The sequence below is a fragment of the Macrobrachium nipponense genome, chromosome 1, assembly GCF_015104395.2.
Source record: "Macrobrachium nipponense isolate FS-2020 chromosome 1, ASM1510439v2, whole genome shotgun sequence".
NCBI lineage: Eukaryota > Metazoa > Arthropoda > Malacostraca > Decapoda > Palaemonidae > Macrobrachium > Macrobrachium nipponense.
Genome location: NC_087200.1, coordinates 65,519,720 through 65,541,154, shown reverse-complemented (window position 1 = coordinate 65,541,154; position 21,435 = coordinate 65,519,720). Strand labels below are relative to the sequence as shown.

The 21,435-nt window shown below is 36.2% G+C and overlaps 1 protein-coding gene and 1 non-coding gene across 3 annotated transcripts in view; one reads left to right on the top strand and one right to left on the bottom strand.

Annotated features, from left to right (window-relative positions):
• Positions 1 to 21,435, bottom strand: part of LOC135219372 (protein eyes shut-like) — a 325,712-nt gene that overhangs the window by 168,811 nt on the left and 135,466 nt on the right. Inside the window, exons 1-2 of one of the 2 annotated variants that reach the window (XM_064256089.1) lie at positions 16,999 to 17,086; positions 12,861 to 13,012 (exon numbers count right to left, since the gene is read on the bottom strand). In XM_064256089.1, coding sequence (XP_064112159.1) covers positions 12,861 to 12,913 — 53 coding nt within the window. In that variant the 5' untranslated portion in view covers positions 12,914 to 13,012; positions 16,999 to 17,086. Of the gene's footprint in view, positions 1 to 12,860; positions 13,013 to 16,998; positions 17,087 to 21,435 lie in introns of those variants that run through there. The other variant, XM_064256088.1, reaches the window with a different exon arrangement.
• On the top strand, positions 6,961 to 7,032 carry Trnam-cau (transfer RNA methionine (anticodon CAU)). The gene has a single exon. It is a non-coding gene; the product is annotated as a tRNA-Met (tRNA).

The following is a 21,435-nucleotide window of genomic DNA, read 5'->3' as shown; positions in this document are numbered from 1 at the left end:
AAAACATCTACAGCCTTTAGCAACACTGTTTAAAACCACAACTGCAGCCTTTAGCAACACTGTAAAACCAACCCCAGCCTTTAAACAACAAAACTGTTTAAAAACACAACTGCAAGCCTTTAGCAACACTGTTTAAAACAATCTTTACAGCACTTTAAAACAACACTGTTTAAAAACACACTGCAGCCTTGTTTAGCAACAACTGTTAAAACAATCACAGCCTTTTAACAACACTGTAAAACAAAACACCCTGCAGCCTTTTAGCACAAAACACTGTTTAACATTTCTACAGCCTTTAAAACAACAAAAAACTGTTTAAAACAAAACAATCAGCCTTTAGCAACACTTTTGAAAACAATCTACAGCCTTTAGCAAACACTGTTTAAAACACATGCAGCCTTTAGCAACACTGTTTAAAACAATCTACAGCCTTTAGCAACACTGTTTAAAAACAAATCTACAGCCTTTAACAAACACTGTTTAAAAAACATCTGCAGCCTTTAACAAAACCACTGTTTAAAACAAAACAACTGCAGCCTTTAGCAAACACTTTGAAAACAAATCTACAGCCTTTAGCAAACACTGTTTAAAACAACTGAAGCAAACACTGTAAAACACTTGCAAGCCTTTAGAACACTGTTTAAAACAAAATCTTTAACAATTTTCTAGCCACACTGTTTAAAACATCTGCAGCCTTAGCAACACTGTTTAGAAAAACACTGGCAGCCTTAGCAAAACACTGTTTAAAACAAATAAGCTTTCTACAACACGTTTAAAAACACTACCGCCTTTAAAACACTGTTTAAAAACACTACAGCCTTTACAACAAAAAAACAATATTTAACAACACTAAAAACAGCCTTTAGCAAAACACTGTTTGTGTTTAAAACATCTGCAGCCTTTAGCACACTGTTTAAACACTCTACAGCCTTTAGCAACACTGTTTTAAAAACAATCTTTACAGCCTTTAGCAACACTGTTTAAAACATCTGGCAGCTTTAGCAACACGTTTACACACCTCAACAGAAAATTTAACAACACATTTTAACACTGTAAAACAGCTTTAGTTTCAACACTTTTTAAAACACTCTACAGCCTAAGCACACACTTTAACACTTTCTGCAGCCTTTAGCAACACAGTTTTTAAAACACTTTTCTGCAGCCTTTAGCAACACTGTTTAAAAACATCTACAGCTTAGCAACACGTTTAAAAACATCTGCAGCCTTTAGCAACACTGTTTTAAACACTACAGCCTCTGCAGCCTTTAGCAAAACACTGTTGTAACAATTTTAAAACACTACAGCCTTTAGCAAAACACTGTTTAAACAAACTTTTCACAAGCCTTTAGCAACACTGTTTAAAACACATTTCTACAGCCTTTATGCAACACTTTCAACATTTTAAAACAGCGGGACTTTAGCACACTGTTTAAAACATCTACAGCCTTTTACAACATGTTTAAAACATCTACAGGCCTTTAAACAACGTTTAAACATCTGCAGCCTTTAGCAAAAACATGTTTAAAACATCTACAGCTGTTTAGCAACACTGTTTAAAACAATCTAAAACAGCCTTTAGCAACATGCACTCTGCGCCTTTAGCAACACTGTTTAAAACACTACATCCTTTACAAACACATACACTCGACAGCCTTTAGCAAAACACTGTTTAACACTACAGCCTTTTAAAACAAAACACATTTAAAACACTCTACAGCCTTAGCAACACGTTTAAAACACTACCAGCTTTAAAACAACACATTTTAACACTTTCCAGCCTTTAGCAAAACACTGTTTTAAAACACTACAGCCTTTACAACACATTTAAAAACACTCTACAGCCTTTAGAACACTGTTTAAAACATCTACAGCCTTTAACAACACATTGTTTTAAAACCACTCTACAGCCTTTAAGCAACCACTGTTAAAACACTACAGCCTTTAGCAACACTGTTTAAAACAATCTGCAGCCTTTAGCAACACTTTTTAAACCTCAAGCCTTAACAACACTTTTAAAAACACCTACAGCCTTTAGAAAACAATGTTTAAAACACTACAGCCCTTTAACAAAACTGTTTAAAACACTCTCAGCCTTTAGCAACACTGTTAAAACACTCTGCCAGCTTTAGCAAAACACTGTTTTTAAACACTCTGCAGCCTTTAGCAACACTGTTTAAAAAACACTCTGCAGCCTTTAGCAACACTGGTTTAAAACACTCAGCCTTAGCAACACTGTTTTAAAACAATCTACAGCCTTTAGCAACACGTTTAAAACACTCTACAGCCTTAGCAAACACGTGTTTAAAAAACACTCTGCAGCCTTTAGCAACACTGGTTTTAAAAACACTCTGCAGCCTTTAGCAACTGTTTAAAAAACTACAAGCCTTTAACAACACAATTTTAAAAACAAACCAACTTACAGCCTTTTAGCAAACACTGTTTAAAACAATCTACAGCTTTACCAACACTGTTTAAAACACTCTGGCAGGCCTTTAGCAACCCTTTTTAGAAAACACTCTCAGGCTTTTAGCAAACAAATTTAAAAACACTCTGCAGCCTTTAGCAACACTGTTTAAAACACTCACAGCCTTTAACAAACACTTTTTAAAACACTCTACAGCCTTTAGCAACACTGTTTTTAAAAAACACTACAGCCTTTAACAACACATTTTTAAAACACTCTAACAGCTTTAGCAACACTGTTTAAAAAACATTCTCAAGCGCCTTTAAACAACAAAACACTCTAGCCTTTAGCCAAACACTGTTTTAAAACATCTAAACAGCCTTTAGCAACACTGTTTTAAAACACCTCAGCCTTTGGCAAACACTTTTGAAAACACTCAACAAAGCCTTTAACAACATTTTTTAAAACACTCTACAGCCTTAGCAACACTGTTTAAAAAACACTCTACAGCCTTTAGCAAACACTGTTTAAAAACACTTTTCAAAACAGCTTTGGCAACACTACAGCCTTTTAACAGCACATTTATTTATACACCTTTTCTTTACAGCCTAGCAAAAACACTTAAAACACTCTTTAAGCAGCCTTTAGCAACACTGTTTAAAACATCTCCCTGCAGCCTTTAGCAAACCCAATGTTTATTTTTTAAAACCACTCTGCAGCCTTTAGCAACACTGTTTAAAAACAATCTCCGCAGCCTTTAGCAACACTGTTTAAAACACTCTGCAGCCCTTTACTTTAGCAACACGTTTAAAACACTCTGCAGCCTTTAGCAACACTGTTTAAAAAAAACACTCTGCAGCCTGTTAGCAACAGCTTTAAAACAACACTTTAACACTCTCAGCCTTTAGCAACACTGTTTTTAAAACACTACAGCCTTTAGCCAACAACATTGTTACAACAAATACTGACAGCCATTAGCAAAACAAACTGTTTAAAACACTCTACAAGCCTTTAGCACCTAGCCAACACTTTTAAAACAAAACACACTAGCTTTTTGGCCTTTAGCAACCCTGTTTCAAAACACTCTACAGCAGCCATTAGCAAACAAATTTAAAACACTCTACAGCTTAGCTACAGCCTAGCATCACTGTTTAAAAAACACTCTACAGCCTTTAGCAACAACTTTACTTTTTACACTCTGCAGCCTTTAGCAACACTAGTTTAAAACAATCTACAGCCTTTTAGCAACACTGTTTAAAAACACTCTGCAGCCTTTAGCAACAACTGTTTAAAACAATCTACAGCCTTTAACAACACTTTTTAAAAAACTCTACAGCCTTAGCAGCACTGTTTTAAAACACTCTACAGCCTTATTAGCAAACACTGTTTAAAACACCACTACAGACCTTTGGGCAACACGTTTGGAAAACACTAACAAGCCTTACAGCCTTTAAGGCAACCTTGTTTAAAACACTCTACAGCCATTAGCGAACACTGTTTAAAACAAAACACTTCTACAGCCATGAGCAAACACCTGTTTAACAAAACACACTACACAGCCTTAAGGGCAACACTTTTTTAAAAAACACTCTAACAGCCATTTAAGCAAAACAAATTTAAAACACTCTACAGCCTTTAGCAAACAACTGTTTAAAAAAACTCTTACAGCTAGCAACACTGGCCTTAAAACACCAGCAAAGCCCTTGTTTAAAACACTCTCGCAGCATTAGCCAACATGTTAAAACATTCTAGCTTTAGCCTTTAGCAACACTGTTTAAAACATCTCACAGCCTTTAACACTTTTTAAAAACTTACACCTTTAGCAACACGTTTAAAACACTCTCAGCCATTAGCAACACTGTTTAAAACACTACAAGCCTTGGCAACTGTTTGAAACACTTCTACAGCCTTTAGCAACATTGTTTAAAACACTACAGCCATTAGCAACACTGTTTAAAAACACTCTACGCCATTAGCAACACGGTTTAAAACACACTACAGCCTTTGGCAACACTGTTTAAAACACTCTACAGCCTTAGCAAACAAATTTAAAACACTCTACAGCCTTTTAGCAACCTGTTTACGGCGGCCTTTAGCAACACTGTTTAAAACACTCTGCAGCCTTTAGCAACACTGTTTAAAACAATCTACAGCCATTAGCAACACTGTTTAAAACACTCTGCAGCTCAAGCAACACTTTATTTAAAAAACACTCAACAGCCTCAACCTTATTTAAAACACTCACCGCTAAAACACCTTTCAACGACCTTTAACAACACTTTTTAACACTAAAACACTTTAGCAACCTTTTAAACAACTACAGCCTTTCAACACTCTACAGCCTTTAGCAACAACAACTGTTTAAAACACTACTGCACGCTTAGCCAACAACACTGTTTGTAAAACACTCTCAAGCCTTTAGCAACACTGTTTAAAACACCCTCAGCCTTTAGCAACACTTTTTTAAAACACTCAACAAGCCTTTACACTACTGCACACTTTTTAAAACACTCTAACAGCCTGTTTAGCAAACACTGTTTAAAACACTATGCAGCCTTTAGCAACACTGTTTAAAACACTCTACAGCCTTTAGCAACACTGTTTAAAACACTATGCAGCCTTTAGCAACACTGTTTGAAACACTCTACAGCCTTTAGCAACACTTTTTAAAAACACTACTGCAGCTTTAGCAACACTGTTTAAAACACTATGCAGCCTTTAGCAACACTGTTTGAAACAACTGCAGCATTTAGCAGCTGCTATCAACCTTGTTTAAACAAATGCGGTCTTTAGCAACCTTGTTTTAACAACTGCAGCTTTTGGCAACCTTGGTTAGACAACTGCATGCAGCTTTCATCAAACTTCTTTAAACAACTGCAACCATTATCAACCTTGGTTAGACAAATGCAGCCTTTACAAACCTTGGTTAGACAACTGCAGCCTTTATCAACCTTGTTTAAACAACTGCAGCCTTTATCAACCTTGCGTTTAAAACAACTTTTGACAGCCTTTCTCAAAACCTTGTTTTTTAAAACAACTCAGCCTTTATCAACCTTGTTTAAAACACCTGCAGCCTTTATTTTAAAACCTTGTTTTAACTGAAGCCTTTATCAACCTTGTTTAAACAACTGCAGCCTTTATCAACCTTGGTTAGACAACTGCAGCCTTTATCAACCTTGTTTAAACAACTGCAGCCTTTATCAACCTTGGTTAGACAACAGCAGCCTTTATCAACCTTGTTTAAACAACTGCAGCCTTAAGCAACCTTGTTGTAACAACTGCAGCCTTTAGCAACATTGTTTAAACAAACTATAGTACAAATACGCTCACTTCTACCTCGCTAGCAACTGCACGACACGATCATAAGATTTCCGGCAACTCGAAATGGCCATGAAATCTAGAAATTGTGAGTTAATTAGAAGGAGCTGAATTATGCCAACGCACAACAAAGGCCAGACAGTGTGGGATGATACTAATGGAGTTAAAACATCTAATGTGAACTTCTGAACTGAACAACCCACCAGCGAGTGTGAAGGGAGGGGAACAGGCTTATTCGGACCTTGGCTGATTCGGACCATGTACTGGCTCATTCGGACCTTTATCCAGGCTTATTCGGACCTTCATATGATTGGCCGATTTTTCTATGCAGTTTTACCTCCTGAACAAGAATTTTAAGTAATATTTATCCGAACGACAATAATTAACCCCCAGGGGCTTGTACTAAACACGGCGAAATACATTTGACGCCCCAATTCCTGGTGGCTTTCGTATTCGCGGGGACGAACGATACGGAATGCTTTCATAGAAATACCCATTGCTATAATATAAAATTATTAGTATGGGTCCGAATCAGCCTAGCAAATGGTCCGAATCAGCCAAGATTAAAGTCCGAATCAGCCACGGTCCGAATCAGCCTGCATCCGAAGGGAGCCGGGAGGAGCTAGGGGGCCGTATTGATTTGTGTTGGATCTTGAATGTTGAAGCTTTCTAGTTTTTCCAAATATATGTGAGATCTTATGTGTTGAATCTGTAGTTTTTCCAAGAATGTGCGAGATCTTGTAAGTTGATTTGTCTAGTTTTTCCTGGAATGTGCGAAATCTTATAAGTTGAAGCTGTCTAGTTTTCCCAAGAATGTGTAAGATCTTATATGCTGAAGCTGTCTAATTTTCCCAAACATATGTGAGATCTTATATGCTGAATCTGTAGTTTTTCCAAGAATGTGCGAGATCTTGTAAGTTGAACTGTCTAGTTTTTCAGGAAATATTCTAAATGCGGTATAATATTATCGATACACCAAAATCGTACTAATAGAATAAATGAGGGCGTTTTCAAATGTTTCACTACACTGAGCAATGATGCCCTGTATATACTTTTCAACGGAGCGAGTTCCTGACTCCCTAATATTCTGTGCCATCGTTTTAACAAACTACCAGGCATAAGATTAGTTATTCAGTATCACTTACAACATAGACGGGAAAAACACAACTATAACATTAACAACTAATGTTTGAGTGAAGTGAAATAAATAGAAATACCATTTCCCCATCATTTCCAGCAGCAGAGTGGCGCAGTGGAAGCGTGCTGGGCCCATAACCCAGAGGTCCGTGGATCGAAACCACGCTCTGCTACAAACAATTTTACAAAATATTCAAAAGGAATTGGTGGAATGGGACGAAGAATTTTGGCCAAAAATACAAACGCTAAGACCTAAAAGGTCATTCGGCGCAGAAATATAATATATATATATATAATTTGTTTTTGTTTTTTGTTTTTTTTTTGGGGGGGGAATAGGCCAAGCACTGTGGCAACTAAGGCCATTCAGCTCTGCAAAGGTTTTGGGGGGGCTACGGTAAAACGAACGCTGCGGGGCCGAAGGGACGCAGCAAAGAACCTTTAGGTAATGCCTACAATGCACAGCATAGGGGCCACCGACGGCACTACCCACCCTACGGGGGTTAAACTGGTTACGAGAAAAAAGAAAAAAACAAAAAAACTGTGAAATAAAACTTCAGAAACGGTGAGAATTATCAATTCGTTCGCATGGCAGTACCCAATTATGAATCTGTAAGGCTAACAAAAGCAGTCATGTTTGCAACGACTTTTTCCTAAATTAGGTCAACTTTCCGAGACAATCGGCTGAATAGAAATAAAAGAGATCAGTGAGTCACCCATTAAGCGACAGAAAACCGGGAAATAATTAGAAGATAAGAGAGAGAACAAAGGTATAAACTGAATTTTCCTGAGAGAATTAACACAGAGGAGAGAAATTATAAGTAGAAATTGAAATTTATTGAAGGATTAGCACAGATAAGAGGGAACATATTCAGAAACCGGAACAAATTTATTGAAGGATAAGAGAAACAAAGATAGAAACTGAAATTTATTGAAAGAATTATCATAGATAAGAGGTAACACAGGTAGAAACAAATAAATTTATTGAATGAATTACCATAGATAAGCGTGAACCAAAGTAGAAATTGAAATGTATTGAAGGACTTAGCACAGATAAGAAAGAATAAAGGTAAACACTATAATGTATAGAACGAATTAGCTTATATAAAAGGGAACAAAGGTAGAAACTAAAATCTATGGAAGGAATTATCATTTAAAGGGGAACAGATATGAACTGAAATAAATTTATTGAAGGAATTAGTATAAATAAGAGGGTAATAAGGCAGAAACTCAAATAAATTTACTAAATAAATTAGCATATATACAACGGAACTAGGTAGAAAATAAAATTTATGGAAGGAGTTAGTATAAATATGAGGGTAAGAAGAACAGATAGAAACTGAAATTTATTGAAGGAATTAGCATATAAATTTATTGAAAGAGTTACAAAGATAAAAGGGAACAGAGGTGCAAACTGAAATGCATAGAAGGAATTAGTATAGATAGAAGGGAACAAGGTAGAGAATAATTTATCAAAGGAATTGGCATAAATAAGATGGAATAAGGAAGAAACTGTAACTTATTGAAGGAATTAGCATAGATAAGAGGGAACAAAGGTAGAAACTGAATTTATTGAAGGAATAGCATAAGGTAGAAGGGTATACTTGCAAAAAAAAAAAAAAAAAAAAAAAAAAAAACTCAAGGGTGGACGACGTTGTCGTAATGGGGGCAGCATGCAAAAATATAACGCGAGATATTTAATTCGCTTCCAGGAAACTACAGACTAGTAAGGGGACCGAACATATACCTTACAAAAAAGAAGGGTAACTTTGTTGTTTGTTAAAACTAGAGAAAGGATATAATCTATATTAGTCTCAAAACATGGTCAAAAGTTCACTGGGATCTAAATTAGGTTGAGTTGTCAGGGTCACTTGAAGATTATTAAAACTATATACAATAATAGATACTATGGACTGGTACTGCAAAGTTGTTATGAGGTAACATGTATGAGGAAGCTAATGAGTAATATTAATCTTTATGCGACATTTAATCACAGGTGACCTATGTCGTGAGTTTAATGAGAAAATTTAATGTATCTCCCGAAATAAAAAGTGCAAAGATGCAGGTGAGCAGGTAAAGAAAAAGACTAAAACTTTTAACTAACGTGATTAGAATATTAATAACCAATATACGAAAAAGAAAAAAAAAACTCAGCTCATTGGTAAATCGAGTCTGCAAGTGCTTCCACTCATATTTTTGTGAACCAACACAACAGCTTGATAACTTTCCACATATAGTAGATGTGCAGCAGCATAACTGCAATTATCTGAGTTATCTTCAGCTCTGTACTAACATTTAAAAGCTTACAGTGGCCGTAACGGTGTTTGTGGTGTGTGCGAAAAACCACCAAAGTGTTTTTAAACAGCCCCAAAATTATGTGGGATGATTCTATATTCATTTAATCATGCAAATTTTTACGGCGACACACTTTGTAGATCAAGTTTCTTGATAAACTTTATATATACATATAATATATATAGAATATATCTATATATATATATATATATATATATATATAGATATAGTATTATTTATCAATTTTTGCAGTATCAAAGAAATCGTACATATGTATGTAGTTGTGTAAAAAACAAAATTATGCGTTACTTTTATTTCATGATTCGTCATCAAAACCTGAAGGTTCAGCTTCAGAAATCAACTGAGTGCTGACGGCTTTACGTATTAAAAAGTGAATGACAGTGTTGCATGTTTTTTCTTTTTTTCTTTAGAAGTTGGTAGACAGTGCTGGTTGCTTCATGGTTTGTCTTCAGAAGTTGACAGACAGTTCTGACTGCTTTATGGATTTTCTTTAGAAGTTTCTTTAAAAGGTAACATACAGTGCTGGTTGTCTCATGGTTTGTCTTTTAGAAGTTAGACAGTCCTGACTTCTTCATGGAAAAGGTTGGTGGACAGTGCTGACTACTTCATGGTTTGTCTTTAACAGTTGACAGATCAAGAGCTTTTTCTTTGGAAGGTGATAGACAATGCTAGTTGCTTCATGGTTTGTCTTTGTAAGCTGCTAGACAGTCTTGACTGACTTCTTCACGGAAGAAATTGGTAGACATTGCTGATTGCTTCATGTTTTTCTTTAACAGTTGACCGCAGTTCTTCCAAGGGTGCTTTGATATGTTGACTGTTAGTGCTGACTATTCCGTTGTTTGTTTTGAAGAAATTGGTTGACACTGGTGAGTGTTTAATTCTTTGTCTCGTCTCAAGATGATTAACGGTGTTGATTGCTTCATAATTAGTATTAAGAAGCAGAGCAGGCGACTGGTCGAGATGAATGATAATGGCCTGTCTTCAGAAGATGATCCAGAGTTTACTTTTAAGACTGACAACAGCAACTGTAACTGACAACGCTGACTACTTCGTTTTAAAATAGTGACAGACACTGCTGATTAATTCGTCTTAAAATGGTAACTGATATTGCCGACTACTTTCAAGTCTTTAAATGGTAACTGACACTGCTGATTAATTACTGTCTTAAAATGGTAATTGGCACTGCTGATTAATTAATGTCTTAAAATGGTAACTGACACTGCTGATGAATTCATTTCTTACAATGGTAACTGACACTGCTGATTAATTCATGTCTTAAAATGGTAACTGACACTGCTGATTAATTCATGTCTTAAAAAGGTAACTGACACTGCTGATTAATTCATGTCTTAAAATAGTAATTGACATTACTGATTAATTTAAGTATTAAAATGGTAAATGGCAATGTTTTTATTCATATCTTAAAACGGTAACTGACAATGCTTTTTGCTTCAATTTTTATCTCAAGAAGTTAACTGACATTGTTGGAATGTATTGGAATACAAAAAATTAGGCCAAAGGCCAAGCGCTAGGGACTGACGGCGTTGTGTATTTCAGGTTTGTCTTTTGTTAATTAGCAATACTGATTGGTTCAGTTTCTTCTTATTATTAGTATTTATACGTTTGATGAAAGATCTTCGTTTCATATTCTATCCTTACAAGCTGTACGACAAGACGGTGAAGATTCTCTCATCATTTTTCCACTGAAAGCACAGGAAGGTAACAAATGTTTTAAGTTGTGCTCTTAGATGTGTACAGCGGCTGAATCAATATGGTTTGTTTATTGCATGGCAACATAGGTTGTTGCATGGGTTTTCATTACTAACTGCATGGCAATCTCGATTATTTCATTGATGATCATATGAATGTGTGAAAAAGCGTCTATTTGTTTCCGTTCCCATCGAAAATTGTAAGATCGATGGTATGTCTTTCAGCAGATGGACTAAAAAAGGAACGCTTTACGATCTATCTTTATTTATGATGGAATGTGGGACAGGAAACAAAGGTTTTGAGGTCACAACGGCCTTGATGGGGAAACCTAAATAATCTTTTCAAGTTGGAAATCTTTATCATTTTCATGTAGAGATCTGCAAATCCCCTTGCGATATTATTTCTCGGATACTTCTTCATCCAAGACCAGCTTTGTTCATACTCCCGGCAACTGAACATTCCTCTCTCTCTTCCTGGGAAAATTGGCCCAAATTATGCCGACATGCTTATTTACTTTCTTTTCAAGGACAGGATGATGACACTTGACTGATACTGTGAACACAGCCACTCCCCCTCATAAATCAGACTTTTGTGTAGCCTCAGGTACTGTGTTCACGTAATCGTGCAGTGTTGGCGGGTTGTTGTCATGATCAAATTTTCGAAAGCCAACAATTGCTAGAAGCTGGAGCCAGGATTACGAATGCTATTGTCACGTCTGTATTAGTAAGTTAATTCCAGGATTTTGAAAAAAAATGTGCTTCAATTTTATTTCCTACAAAACACGTAACAATTAACCTAATAATTTACTTTTCCTTGCAAAAGTGTGTTGATTGGAGGACCGTTTGTACGAAAGCAGAAACTGAGGTTCCTAATGTTTATTTCAACAGCTCAAGGATACCACGTCGCAAATGAATGAGTCTACTTTGAAGGGCGGAACAGGAACGTAATTCGTGGCACTAGGGAATGAAGGTGACTGGGACACTTTTTGAAATGGTGTTGGTTAAAGCTAAACCATCCGTGCGGGATAAATTGTTGCGAACTGGACTTCCTGACGCCGAAGGGCCTTGTCGCTACTCGGACAGGAAGACAGCAAAAATGAGTGATAAAAAACTCTTCCTATATTGCTTTCAAGAGACTATTCGCACAGGATGTTGATGATAGCGATGGTGATGATAAAAGATAAGAAAAAAAGGAAATTGTGTTAAACTGCCTTCTGGGGTTCACACACCTTTGCTGATGAGGACCGTGTGAATAAGAACAGGAAACTAACGAAGCGATGAATGAAAGAATATAGATGAACGAGTATACATATAACTGATGTCACAGAGGTATTGCGGTTTCAATGGGCTTTTGCTCTCTTAGTCTGAATACATACATGTATTATCATTGAGTTTTAGACATACGAACAAATCAATGATTAATACCATCAACTGAAACAAAACAACTTTGAACAGCACCTCTCTATATTATTATGACATAAAATCCATACAACAAAAATGTACCCTAAAATCAAGAGAACCAGGGTTAAACTTCAAGAAATTAAAAGATGATTAGAGTAAAATGAGCTGGAAATTTGCGCCGTGGGATAAGCTGGTCTTGAGATTGAGGTCCGGTTTAGGGAAATTACGTGACATTACTGTAGCAGAATATTTTCACTAAAAGAACTTAATTATTGGCCAAGGCATCTCATTTACGGTCCTCAAATGCCCACGATATGGATGGTTGTGGATAAATCACGTCATTTCTTTTTTTTTTTGGTCAACATACTGGCATAGATTGATTCTTGAGAGAGAGAGAGAGAGAGAGAGAGAGAGAGAGAGAGAGAGAGAGAGAGAGAGAGAGAGAGAGAGAGAATTTCAATAAAATTTTGAGAATCACATGAATTTTGAGGGACAATGAAACTTGCAAGGAAAACATACTTTCATATAAATATTTTGACCTATATGAAGTTGCTTGAGAGAGTGAGAGAGAGACTAACCTAAAGAACGTTCTGCAGCTTCCTTCGCAGGACGGCGCCCTTCTGAAGTTCATGCAGCAGTTTCCCTCGGCATCTTTATTCAGTGGATTCTGGAAGTTTGTAATGCGAACTCTCAACACGCCTTTTCCTCCGCTGCTCCGACACGGAGTTAACTGGAAACAGAGGAAAAGGTTACCATTTACGTATATGGGATTTATAGATAATCAAACAATAGATAACAAAACAATAAAATTTCTGATGAACTCATCATGTCTGTTTTACATAATGAAATTTTTGTATAAAAATTTTATATATATATATATATGCATAACTGAATCACGGAAGTTAGGAACGTGATAAATCCATAAATAAAGATATATCCACGAAGGAAAATAAACGAAGGAGTATCCGTGAGACCTTTCGACGTCCAAACGTCCCTTTACTAAGCAGATGAACTGACTACATGAGTAAAATGACAAAACAAGAAGATTCGTATAACTGACAGATAGGGATTATAAAGAGATTAGTACCTAGAATCCGACACACCTGGAAGATGAGTAACCTTCCCAAACAAGCATAAACAATGGGTGCAATTAAAAGTTTAAGACAATCATCTCAGATACAAGGAAAAAACAATTAATCCTATGATCCTTTAATTGTTTTTTGTCCTTGATCTGAGATACCTGTCTTAAACTTTTAATTGCACCCATTGTTTATGCTTGTTTGGGAAGGTTACTCATCTTCCAGGTGTGTCGGACTCTAGGTATTAATCTCTTTACAATCCCTATCTGTCAGTTATACGAATCTCCTTGTTTGTCTTTTTCCTCATGTATGTCAGTTCATCTGCTTAGTAAAGGACGTTTGGACGTCGAAAGGTCTCGCGGATACTCCTTCGTTTATTTTCCTTCATGGCATATATCTTTATATATATATATATATATATATATATATATATATATATATATATATTATATATATATATGTGTATATATATAATGAAAAAAATATATATATACATGCAAATTTTACATATACTGCAGGTAGATATCATATTCTTATAGTTGCGGAAATTCTGAATATATATTTGAAAACGGGGCTTTTACCTACGTGTGAGGGAAAGAGCATACAGTAGGAGTAAGGCCTGTTACCCTCCAAAATAATCTAGATGGGACTGCTTAGAAATATTCATTAAATGAGAAAATAAAAACCTATTCTCTCAGGAATATTGGAAATTTTCATTAAATAACATTTTTTTTTTTAAATATAGGTATCCTCTCAGGAAAATTCTCCTGTGTTTATGAGGGCTGTTGAGAAATCGTCGCCAGGAAAAGTTTCCGGACTAAATGGTCATAAGTTTGGTTATAGAGAAACCATTAAAAGCATTTCTGGTGGAAATTATTTTTCTTTATGCAGCTTATATTTCTTGATGAGCCTTTACCCTATTGTAATCATCCATGCATATTCTCTTTAGTAATGATATCACCAAGAAACAGCATGATACTACATTTGACTTTACGTTACGCTACGTAACGTTAAAGGGTACACACGTGAGAGCCGAACCTTGTATGTGTAACTGAGTTACGCATATACGGTTACAAGGTGTCAAAATGTCGAGGACGAACCGTAACCACGTTAAGCACGTTGACTTCATTTCAATCCACTGCGATCATCAGTCTGTCTCTGTCCGGTTTTGTTTACCGACGATGGCCACCATGCAAGTATCAGCTGCCGCGTATATTTATATACATTATTTAACGAAGATGAAGCTAATAAAAGATGGTGGCAATCAAGGTTATATACTAGAAGGGTAGAATACATGGTCGGGAATTACTCGCTGACATGAGATTCCAAGAAGTTCCTGGCCACAGTAAAGTCTGTTCTTCGTAATAACTAATAAATTGAAGGGCCTCTTCCTCACGTCCAATCAGCCATGGTATACATATACGTACTGACTGACCAAAACAAGGGACTCTACTATGGACGGCCTTGTTCATAGTCGGTGTTAACAAGTTTCAGCAACCTCCTGTTGTTACCGCGTGTAAATACAGTGGTCCCGTCCACACATGGCGTAACGTTCAAAGAGACCTCCCTTTGATTCGGGTCCCAAAAAAACCGACAATTGGCGGGACGGAGGGCGAACGGAGCCTCGAACCTCGCGGGTTCGGGTTCGAGGAACCGTCCACACTTGCGTTTTTGTTACAAGAATCGGTTACAATACAAGGTTCGGTTCGCACGTGTGTACCCACCTTTAATAAATACAAGAATACAGTATTTGGGCCAAGCGTTGGGACTTGTAAGATCATTCTGCGTGTAACATTAACAGCAGGAAGTATTTTGTGACCCGTGACGTCCATTTTTTATGATTTTAGTGCTTCACCTGAGCTATGCATTATAAATCTTCCTAAAAACCATTATCATGATCAAGGAAAGAGATACCGCACTATAATAATAAACAAAATTGTGTATAGTGATGTACAAATTTCTTTTACTGAAACTCCTTCCAGCTAAATTCGGTAATGTCAGACCTCTTCTCCTCCCAAGCTGTAATGTATTCTCTGCTCAATTTTTGTATCTATCAAAACTTTTGCACTTTGCCAACTTTTAACTCTGCAGCATAGCCTATATTTAGTTTTCTTGGACCTTGAAAGGGCACTGGTGTCTGCTACACTGCCTTGTCATCGAAATGCCCAATCTTCGAAAATCGAAATGTACTCGTACACAGCCTTCTTGAACTTGACAGGTATCGCAAACAAGCCAGTATCATTCAAATTTCAAACCATATAAACATCTTAATTTGCTGTAGCAGCGTTAAAAATATACAACCAAATCCTTTTAGTTAGTAAAATATGTGTACTCTGTGCATTATTTACTCGTCAATCATGACTGCCATATTTACATACATCCATATATATATATATATATATATATATATAATATATATATAGATATATATATACATTATATACATACATACAATACATACATTACTACATACATACTACATACATACTACATCATACATACATACTACACATAACATCATATATACATATACATAACATACATACATACATACATACAATATACATATATATATATATATATAGATATATATATATACCAGTTAAGATTCAGATTTAGTTCTTAAAAAAAAAAACGTTGAAATGCGCAGCCGAGTTCAATATCTAACGTTTGAACCAGAAAATGTCGAACGAAAAGCGCTAAATCTAGCGCGAAAAGCGCTGAAATGGCAACCGGTAGAATCAGGTCATTTATGGTGGACGCTAATTTACTAATTAATGTGACATCCTTTTTTTTTTCGAACAAATAAGGCACTGGTGGAATGAATGTTCAAAGATGGAAAAATATCTTATTCCATCTGGGAATGTTCCAGCTACTTGTACTGCATAGGCCTAAATAACTAGAATCGTCCACCATTAGTAATACGTTCAACAACCGTTGACTCCCGTTGTTGCCAAATTAATATTGGACTTTCGGATGTCTGGGGTACCAGTTACACCTATACTCCAAAGATCCCTTTGCCTACAGGATGTTGTCCCTTGAAATTTTATGGGAAGTCTTGAAAAAGGGAACCTTCTGGCACGCTAACTGTCCTTATATAGCCTAGTTGTGGCTTCTGTTCTTCGATGGTAACAGAGGTTTCTCCATATAAACTTTTCCGTCTCTTAAAACTGGCTCTTGTAACTGGTTGAAGAGTTCCTAACTGCTCAACTTTTCCCTTTCGTAGACGTCTACAGTTAGCCTAAAAATCAAATGCCGATTACTCCGTCCGTGATGATTTCAATGGTTGCCTTATGAGCATCTTTTTAGAGGTAGGCTACAATCTGTCTTCTTATAATGGGTTAGCACGATGCATCTCCATTTTAAATACAAACCAGCAACACTGATGTGTTATCAAACTGTTATCGTTAAAAAATGGGGCACAAAGCCTACCCTTAGGTCCTTTGTTGCACAGTCAAGAGCCTTTTCACCAGAGGAGCCATCTTGATTACAAAACACAAATGTAGCTTCCCGCTCCGTGTGGGGAAGAAATATTAAAATTTGGTGTAATATAATCTGAAAGACGGCGATAATCTTCTCTTATATACAGATGAAATCACAATTACTTGCAGGTATGGCTATTAAAACTGAGAATTACCTCCCCTTATCAGTAGTGGACCACAGCCACAGGTTGAACTGTTTACACGATTTGTTCACGGTAGTGGTACTGACTACTGAGGGAGGGTAGACGGCGCGCAATTTCAAGTAAGTCAGCGATCCCGATTGCCCATAACGTCAAAGTGGAAGCAGATGCAAAGAAATCCACAGTTACATTAGATAGAACTCTTGCATTACCGGTCCATTTTTTTACCTCTCTTTCCCTCTTCTCATATTATATATATATCGATATCTATATCTATATATATATATATATATATATATATATATATAATATATATATATATATATATATATATTATATATACACACACAGATTTCCTTACGGACGGATACATAAAACTGTACGGATTATTAATAACTTTGTTTAAATTTGAATGCTTATTAATTGTTCTGTTCTGACCCTGTTCATATTTAACTTTGCTTTATCTTATTTCCCTCTTATAAGACGGGAGAAACACAAAAGGATCAAAAATAGAAAGCGAAGGCCAATATGAGATAAATTCTCATTTCCTCTGACATTTTTTTCACGGTTTAATTGTAGCATCTGCTCATCTCCGCATCACAGAGACACGGCATCTGGTTTTGGGCGAAGAGATGGAACAGTGTTTCTTAAAATTTATGATTCTTTGTTCTGTGGGAAGGACATAAGCACAGACACATACACACATACACACATACGTATGCAGAGAGAGAGAGAGAGAGAGAGAGAGAGAGAGAATCCATTTCTTTATAAAGGTGTTTTCTTTTTTGTCGACAGAACTGATTTCTTTTACGTTCGCCCATTTGCGGTCATCATATGAAGCATGTTTTTAATTACTTTCGTGAAGATATTTCTACCTACCAAAAAGGTGATGAAGAAAAAGGTATTTCCTTCCAGTTCCAGGCTTCCCTTTTCCACTCGCTCTCCCTACTTCCGAGAGTAAAAGGACTGGCGCGCCCAATCACTATGAGGGCAAAAGCACTGGTGTTAATCATCCACCTTCCAGTCATCAAAAATAAGAAATTACCGCCCTCTAGCCTCAGTAGTTTTGATTTGATTCAAGGTTAAAGTTAGGCACGATCGTGCCTGTGGCACCGCAACAACACAGGCCACCACGGCTGCCTGAGAGTTTCATGGACCCTGCCTCATACATCATTATACCAAGACCACCGAAATGTAGATCTATTTACGGTAGCCTTAATTATAGGCTGTACAGAAAACTCGACTGCGCCGAAAAAACTTCGGCGCATTTTCTGCTTGTTTTGTATTGCTCGCCCCTCGACAAAATTCGTCGATTGTGACAGAAAATGTTGAAAAGTGTAGAAAATGTAGAATAATTGAATAAAGTTAAGCCAAACGCCTTGGCAAGAAGGAGACCATTAGTTAGAGTAACGTTTCACCCTAACCCAAACTCTCGGACCATTGGGATGCTCTCTAAAAAATATCCAGTGAAGTGAGGCTACTATCACTTCTTTGGAAGTTATCTTTTTTTTTTTATCTACCCTCTTTCGTGTTTCCTCGGAAATGCGCTTAATGCAATGATGTTATTAATCTTTCAGGTCAGCTTTTGGGGGTCATTAAGAATCATCGCCGGGACCGGCACGGCTACTTCGGACTGGATACGTCACGGATAGAACGCTGCCGACCGAAGCAAACGACTGCAATTTTCACGGCTCTAAATGAAACTACTTTTTCCACCTCGTATATACACCAGCCCAGCAGGGTTCTCAGAGTCTGTTTCGCGGCGATATTAGACTGTTAATAGACGTTAACGCTCCGTTAATAACGGTAATCTAGGCGTGTTTATAGCCTGAGCGAGAGCTGCTCTCATCACGGTCTAGGTAATATACCTAGACCGTGGCTCTAATAACATAATTGCAAAACAAACATATCTTTTTCGCGACTGACAAAGGGACCAATTTCGCAGATGCTTTTCTCGCATGCCTTCTCAGACACCTACTGGGTAGAAATTGGACTGAGACATTTTCGTTTCGGAGCGAATGGAGACGAGAGAGAGAGAGAGAGAGAATTTACTTTAAAAATACACTTACTGTTTCCATGATTCTAATAGCACCAAATTTAGATCAGAATTATGTTTAGAGAAGGACAAGAAAACATTAGCAATAGTAACTATTAATTATTTACGTATATAATGGATAGATGAACATTATTAAAGAAATGCAGTTCAGCTTAACTAGATGCTCGAATTATTTTAATACATGGAAAGTGGCATTTAAAAATGAAATAAAAAATCTACCCATGACAGCATTCATTTATGTTACGTATCTGTGTAATAGTGAAATGTTATTTGTAAGTTTAAATTAATTTACATAAGATATTTACACAGTATATATATATAGTATATATATATATATATATATATATCTATATATATATATATATATATATGTATATATATATATATATATATATATATATATAGTACCTGTCTGTATATCGTATGTAAATCTATTTAATATTATAAATTACATTGCACTATTACACAGATACATTTCGTATTGGACAACTGGTAAATGAATAATGTCAGGTAGATTTTCATATTGTTAAAAACCTAAAACAACAACTACCTTAATAAAAAAAAGTATTACTTAATATTATATCCGTTATATAAATTATCAATGTAGTGACTATGAATATACATATATATATATATATATATATATATATATATGTATATCCTATATATATATATATATATATATATATATATATATTATATATATATATATATATATATATATATATATATATATATATGTTATATTCACGAAGGAAAGTGAAACACTGGAGTGCTGAGAGATTCCACCTTTATTTATATATTCATCACGTTCCAAACTTTCGTGATTCAGTTATACATATATATATATATATATATATATATATATATATATATATATACATATACATAATATTTATACATACACATGTATATATATATAAATATATATATATATATAGTACATAATATTTATACATACACATGTATATATATAAATATATACATATATATATATATATATATATATATATATATATATATATATATATACATACAAGTACGTGTTTGCATGACCGTTTTTGTAAGTAATCAAGAGAAAATAAAATATATGTACATTTTTTCCCTAAATATTTTTGGGGCATTTTTCCAACATCAAAATTCTGTGGTATTGATCTCAGATCTGAATGTAATATCTTCGTGTTGCCAGCTGAGAAGTGATCAGTGGATTATTTCCTGGGAAAGTGCTTGACTCACTAACCTTGCCATACACCTTTCCCTCATCTTTGGGGGTCGAAAACCAATTCTTTTTCCTCTCAATTCTTTTATTTTATTTCTCCAGTCCTGGCTAAACAACGCCATTAATTTCGTTCTCATCAGCCTCTGCATTGAAAAACGTTGGTCGACCAATCAATCTTCCCCATTTTATATGATGTTACAAAATCTACGTAAGGTCAGTTCTCTCTCCTGACGAACTGGACCTCATTGGCATTGGGTTAAATATGGGCGGGGAAGGGCTACACCCTTACCCCGCCCATGTCTCACACGCCCACCTATTCACACACAGAGAATGATCATGATGCGCCCACTGTTTATGCTTAGAAGGCCGCACAAGATGATACAATTCCACGGGGCGGTTGGCTCTTTTGATTGAACTCTTGTTCCAAGTCTGAAAGATAGAATGGGCGGGAGAAGCCGTCAATTTATGGCGCCAAAAACTTGATTCATTCGCGGGTGGATTTCGAAAAGGCCTCTCCGTCCGTCCGTCCGTCTGTGAAAACGGATCAATCCCACTGGTCACTTCGGATTGAGTAAGGAATCGGTTTAGTTCCCCCACCTCAATGGGACAGGATACTCAGACGGCCATTCGAAGGGACTTATTCTTCGTTGCAAAAGTACTCTCTCTCTCTCTCTCTCTCTCTCTCTCCTTTTGAAGTAAAGGCCTTTGCCCCCATGCGCCCTTTCCCTTAAAAGCATTTTATTATCATTCGTTGCAAGCCATTTCTCTGCAGCTGTAATCTTCAATATCGCACCACGAGATGAGCGTCTCATATTTGTTCTTTTATTTGATGAACCTGGAGGGATGATGATCCCGCGCAGCTGCGATCCTCCTGCCAGCATCATTTCGTATTTTTCCACTAGACAGAATCTTGTCGGTTCGGATTCTTTTTCTATTTTTTCCTCTTGTTTGATTAAATAATCACTTTATGCTTTGAAAAGAGAAGATTTCAGATGAAGAAGCATACCTAGGAATTGCGAATACATTGAAAGCAAGAGTGCGGGCTGCGTAGGACCAGTTTAATCTAACCAAGCGCTTCAAATGCCCATGATCATCGCAGGTATGGTCACGCAAGAGGTGCATTGTTTTACTTTTTTTATTTATTTCTTTCTTTCTTTTTCACAGTTCTGTAGCTAAA